The sequence below is a fragment of the Lactuca virosa genome, chromosome 2 (assembly GCF_052849685.1).
Source record: "Lactuca virosa cultivar CGN04683 chromosome 2, Lactuca_virosa_CGN04683_v6, whole genome shotgun sequence".
NCBI classification, from domain to species: Eukaryota; Viridiplantae; Streptophyta; class Magnoliopsida; order Asterales; family Asteraceae; genus Lactuca; species Lactuca virosa.
The window spans coordinates 67,071,576-67,077,662 of NC_136427.1; the positions used below are offsets into that span (position 1 = coordinate 67,071,576).

General features: G+C 38.6%; 1 protein-coding gene across 1 annotated transcript; it reads right to left on the reverse strand.

Annotated features, from left to right (window-relative positions):
* Nucleotides 1–460: 460 nt before the first annotated feature.
* LOC145157479 (uncharacterized) lies at nt 461–1,972 on the reverse strand. The gene is made up of 5 exons (XM_079076511.1): nt 1,393–1,972; nt 1,172–1,306; nt 749–1,065; nt 581–653; nt 461–531 (listed from the first exon to the last, which is right to left on the reverse strand). The coding sequence occupies exons 1-5, from the start codon at nt 1,517–1,519 to the stop codon at nt 461–463; spliced, it is 723 nt and encodes a 240-aa protein (XP_078932637.1). The 5' UTR covers nt 1,520–1,972.
* Between the last annotated feature and the right edge of the window lie 4,115 nt (nt 1,973–6,087).

Below are 6,087 nucleotides of genomic sequence, written 5' to 3' on the forward strand. Positions count from 1 at the left end.
ATTTTATAAAATTAGGACCAAACGTGCAAATTTCATGTCAACCAAAAGGGATCAAAACTATATTTTACTATTTTGTAAATAACAGTTCTTAGACTGATTAGATATAAGAAAGCCCCTACATTATTCAGAAATTAATATTTTTTTCAAAATTCTTTAAGAAAATCTATGTTAGTTCGCATTTTTCCTAAATAAGTATTTTTGTTAAATCACTTCAGCAATCAATATATATGTTAATATCTTAAAAGAAATATCTAAGTATTTCAATTAGTTAAAATATTCAATACCGCATTTAAATTTTTTTTTGGCTTATTTACAAAAAAATATGGCATGGTTTTCTAATTATTTATTTTTTCTTCGTGTCATCAATTTATTATACGTGGACTAAATGTGAAGATTCCTGATTGTTATAAATTATAATGGATATATTTTCAAATTACATAAATATACAACAGAAACCACATTAAGTAATGATTTTTTTTTGTAAGAAACTCCATTTCAACATCATCACTTGGAAGGATTCAAAGATCAAACCTGGGAACAATCAAGAAAAATCAAAATGATTCTTTTTAAAACATCTTACAGGGAAGTTTAAAGACAACAAGGGACTCGCTGATTGGCTCATGAATGTTTATCCTCCAAATTTTGTCAGTTACCTACAATAATATTAACAACAAAACTTTATTATGTATCAGAACTACCTTCCATATATATAGGGAAGTTTAAAGACAACAAGGGACTCGCTGATTACCCGTATGTAGACGTATGGGTAGACCTGGATACCATCAGGGGTCTCATTGCATGTTGTAATTGTCATTTTGAAAACAGGGTGATTCATATCAGAGGCTTCTTCAGGTGCCAAAAGTACAGGCATATATGTCAAAGGAAGTTGGTTGTCAAGCTGCAGATGACCGAGTATCAGCTTGAACCTGCTTGTGATCCCAGTATCATAACCAGTTGAATAAGATACAAAAACCCTCTCCAGGTAAAAGTACACAAGCTCTTTTGGTCTATGGTCCACAAGAGAAACCCCAATGACTCCCAGTTCAACAATGATCTCCAAAGGAGCTGCGGTTTTACAAATAAGGCAGAAGAAATATGGAATAAAATACAAGTAGGCTTCTTGAATTATTCTTCATGTTGATAAATATAGAAAGTAATGTGATGTGTGTACCTAATAGGGCAATCCCAGTCTCATAACTCCCATTGAGTTTGCTTCTTGAAAGAAACCCCCAAATATCTTGCCTTAGTTGTTGTACATTCGAAGATTGGGATACAGTCAGGAACAAGATCTCATTATTAAAGTAGCCTGAAACAGAAACACCATAGAAGCATTTTGTCGAACACTTTAGAGGCAGCAAAAAAAAGGAAAAGGAAGTTAGGAGCGAAGCATACCTTTAACTTTCATCTTCCCCAACTCCATTCCAACCTTTTCCAAACCACCCTCATATCGCTCCTCCTCGTTCATCTTATTCATCGCCTCCTCCAACCACCATCCTTCACCGCCTCCTCCGATTTTCATGGACCCAATCCGCTACTCCAGCCTCCGAGCGGAGCCCTCAAGTCGATCAAACCACTCAGTGGTCTCAAATCTCACGTGATGCACATCAGCGAGGACTTAGCCTGAAGAGGGATCTGTAAGAACCTCGATATATTCTTCTCGACCTTCTCCATCTTCCGCAACAACTATAGGTTCTTGTAGACGTTCCAACGGCTAGAGACGAGGAATTTTCCAGCGAGTTCGAGGCCGTCGCCGAGAGCTCTGGAGAGAGTATCGAGCTGCATCTGACGTGTCGGGGTTAACTCCACGGGTAAGTACTTGATCTGAGATACGAGCTTGGTTGCGTTATTCCTTAAGGATAAACAAAAGGGATTCAGTAGTGGTGGAGGCGGATTAGGGTTTGCAGAGAAAAGGAGAAGGAGAGAGTGAAGGTTGTCGGCTGGTGGAGAGGATAAATTATATGGTGAAATTTAAGTAGGGTTTGAGATAAACAAAAGGGGAAAACACATGAAGGAGAAGTAGGAGCACACACGAAGGAGAATATGAGAAGGAGGAGACGCAACAGGCGGGGTTTTAATTTTTTGGGATTTCATTTTCCCCCCGTATCTACCAAACGCACGTTCACTAAAATTATAAAGCGACACTTATAGAGGACGTGCATTTAAGATAAAGCGCCCTCCGTGTTTTTTATTTTTTTTCTTATGACACTAATTTAAGGGCACGCAATACTGCATGACCTAAATCCTTAAATTTTTTGAAGAGATGACACTTTTTTAATGCCACTCTCTTTTGCGTAACATAAATCAATGAGTGTCGTGGTTTGCACGTCGTAAAAAGCTGTTTTTCTAGTAGTGGTCCTAGATCCAAAAAGGCTAAGAAATGGCAAGGACTTAATAAAGAAGCACTTAATCCCCTAAGTCACAAGCTCATTTACTCCATAAGAGCTTATAACAACAAATCCATCCTAAAGACTGATGCCTTATAGACATGCATGTCCAATGTAAGTCTTGGACTCAACTTAGGTCAAAAAGGGATTTTATGACCAAAATTGTCACACCCCCAAACCAGAACGGCAGAAACGTCTAGGGGCGGATTACTTTCATGTACAGTATCATAACAATTGAATAATAAAGATCAAAGCATTACAACTGTGACATCCCCAAATTTCTCAGCCAGAAAAGACCGATTTAATTTATGCTTTTAAAATAAAATCAAAGTAATCTTTTAAAAGATGTTGTGCAATTTGTTCCCAAAAACATGATAAATATTTTATCAAATCATTTCTGAGGAAATGTATTTTATTCATTTTAAAATTTTGGGATGTCATTGTCAAAACAGAAACATAAGCATAAACAAAACTTACATTCATTTACACTAGTGATTTTACATCTCCTTTAATCTCTCAGTGTAACGTAGCTTCGTATGGGCACTTGTGATACAAATAACTTGAGTGGGTCAGGTTGGGAAACTTGGTGAGTATATATAGGGTTTTTAACCCACAATAATAAAGTTATTGTGTTTTATCATCAGACAATTAACCCAATTACCCAATTAACCATCCCCATTATCTTCTATATTTCTTAAGGATTTACACTAAGAACCATCTATCACTCATTCCTAAGGATTCATCCTAAGTAATAGGCACAAAATACATCCTCGCCAGGTTTATACAACAGGCACTAAGTCCACAGCTGCCAGGATTTATACAACAGGCACTAAGTCCATAGCTGCCAAGGTTTTTCAACATGTGCTAAGTCCATAGCTCTCATTTAACGACAGTATTATTCACGGGAATCCACCTGTAATACATATCAATGGGTTTTTAGAGTACATCTGATGAACATATAGTTCACAACACCTACAGGTTGCGAGTCTGCTAGTGTTCCACGGACCATCTAGAATAGTCCATGGTTGTCATCCATACTTTGATGAATGACGGGGGCCAACGTTTGGGTAACGGCTTCTCTCATATTTCACCCCTCACCCTCATCTCATGATATATATCACCAATCATCTCATTTATCCAACTCATCTTTCATCACATACCAATTATTTCATCTACCCATGTTTTACCCAACATTTTTGTAGATATAAAATACATATACAATTTAAAAGTTGTATAAAACATCTATTCAACACCCATCTCAAATAAACAAACAATATAATTACACATAGCACGTATTTTATAGAAAATACTTCATATCTATGTGTAAGATGAAAATGACTACACACTCACTTGATTTAACAATAATCGGGCAGCACTTCGTTTCTTAAAATGATCGTTTCCGATGAAACCGGGAGCTTTAATGAAAAATCGGGCCTTGCGAGGGTTGAGCTTCAAATCGAAAAGATAAATTTGTCGGGGTCTTCGGACACTTCGGGACGTTCTTCGGGTGTTGGATATGATACCGGGGCTTCGGGGGGGGGGGTTGTAAAAAAGTTTAAGGAGGTGAAAGAAGTGAAAAAGGATGAAAAATGGTGTAGGAATCGGGAGGGTTCGCACCTCCTTTTATACCCTGCGAGGGTTCGGACCGAAGGGGGAAGGGAGGACAGGTGGCAGGTTCGCAGACGACGGGGAGGACACGCGTCGGACAGGAGGCGAGGCCGAGACATGCGTCAGCTTCTGATTGGACCTCACTTCAGTCGAATCAGCAGACGGACACGGAGCAGGCTCGCATGCGAGGCGACGTGGCTGATTCCAAGCCATGCATGCGAAATTTCTCGGATTTTGTGCCCCGAACTTCAAAAATATATAACTTTGGCATACGAGCTTCGTTTTCAACGTTCTTTATATGCACGCGTAGGTGAGATTATAGTATATGAATTTCGTTTAGACTCTGTCGGCTAATTTTTAATTTATTTTTAATATTATTATTTTTAACAGACCGGGACAGGAAAATCCGTTAAAAATTCACAACTTCTTCATCCGACGTCCGTTTTCGTTTGTCTTTTTACCGTTGTACTATTATTGACGAGACCTTCGATTCTCGTTTAGGTTGTGTCGGCTAAAAATCACTTGATCTAAAATTCGAGTTTTTAGTTGTCTACTACTAAGCTGAAACTTAGAAAAATCATAACTTCCTTATACTAAGTCAGATTTGGGGATTCTTTTTATTTACACTCTCGGTTTAACGAAGACTACGACTTTCGTTTAGATTGCTAAGGCTAAAAAGCACTTTATAGTAAATTCACTTTTTACGTCTCACAGCGTCATGCCAGTTCTGTCGCGAAAGTTCGACAGGTCATAACTTCTTCGTTATAACTCGGATTTCGGTATTCTTTATATCTCCAGAATCCTTATTTCAACCACTACAACTCTCTTCATAGATATCAGGTTTGTCTAACATTTATTTTCGACGCTTATTTTTACCCTTAGTTCATTAAATTATAATAATTAATCATAAAACACATAATAAGCAAATAATACATGTTATTATTTCAAAACAAGTTACAAAGGTTGGCCTAGACTATTACATCATCATTAGTGCCTAGCCTAGAAACACGGGCGTTACAATTATCTCCCCTTTAGGATGATTCCGTCCCCGGAATCATACATCAGCAAACAAATGCGGATAGCGACTCATCATGTCACTCTCCGTTTCCCAGGTGAGATGTGGCCCATTCGTATGTTTCCATCGCACAAGCACTAAATCGACCATCTTGCGTCGTAACTCATTTGACGATCATGAGCTTCTAACATCCTTTCCCTAATCACTTTAAGCTTTTCAGCAGTTTGATGAACTATCTCGGGTCCCATAAACTTCTTTTCCCCAGCTTCAAGTCAACATGACGGCGTTAGACACATTTGTCCATACAAAGCTTGATAAGGTGCCATCTTGATGCTCGAGTGAAAACTATTACTGTAGGAAAATTCTACTAGAGGTAAATGTTCATCCCAGTTACCTTGGAATTCCAGGGTACATGCTCGTAGCATATCCTCCAATGTTTGAATCGTTCGTTCGCTCTGACCATCAGTTTGCGGATGGTAGGCTGTACAGACACAATTTCGTACCCAATTTCTCTTGTAGACTTCTCGAAAACCTCGACGTGAAACGACTATCACGGTTTGATACAATCGTTATAGGAACACCGTGAAGTTTTACTATCCCCTTCACGTAAGCATTTGCAAGCTTATCCATAGACCATTTTTCATTGGTTGCTATGAAGTGTGCACTTTTAGTAAACCGATCAACGACTACTCAAATGATGTCGTGACCGCTCTTCGTTCTGGGCAGTTTAGTCACAAAATCCATGGTGATGTCTTCCCATTTAACCATGGGTACAAGTAAAGGTTCTAAACTTCCATACAGTTTTTGATGTTGTGCCTTAGCTCTCGCACATGTCACACAATCGGCCACATACTTTGCAACATCGAGCTTCATCATCAGCCACCAGTAGTAGGGTTTCAAATCCCTATACATTTTTGTGCTTCCGGGATGAATCGAGTACATGGTCTTGTGAGCTTCTTCCACCAGAAGATTTCTTATTCCTCTGGGTTAGAACACAAACCAACCTAGCTCCAGACGCGTCACTACAGACTACGAAGTCTTCAACTTCGTTTTTGGAAACACTAACAAGAAATGGCTTGT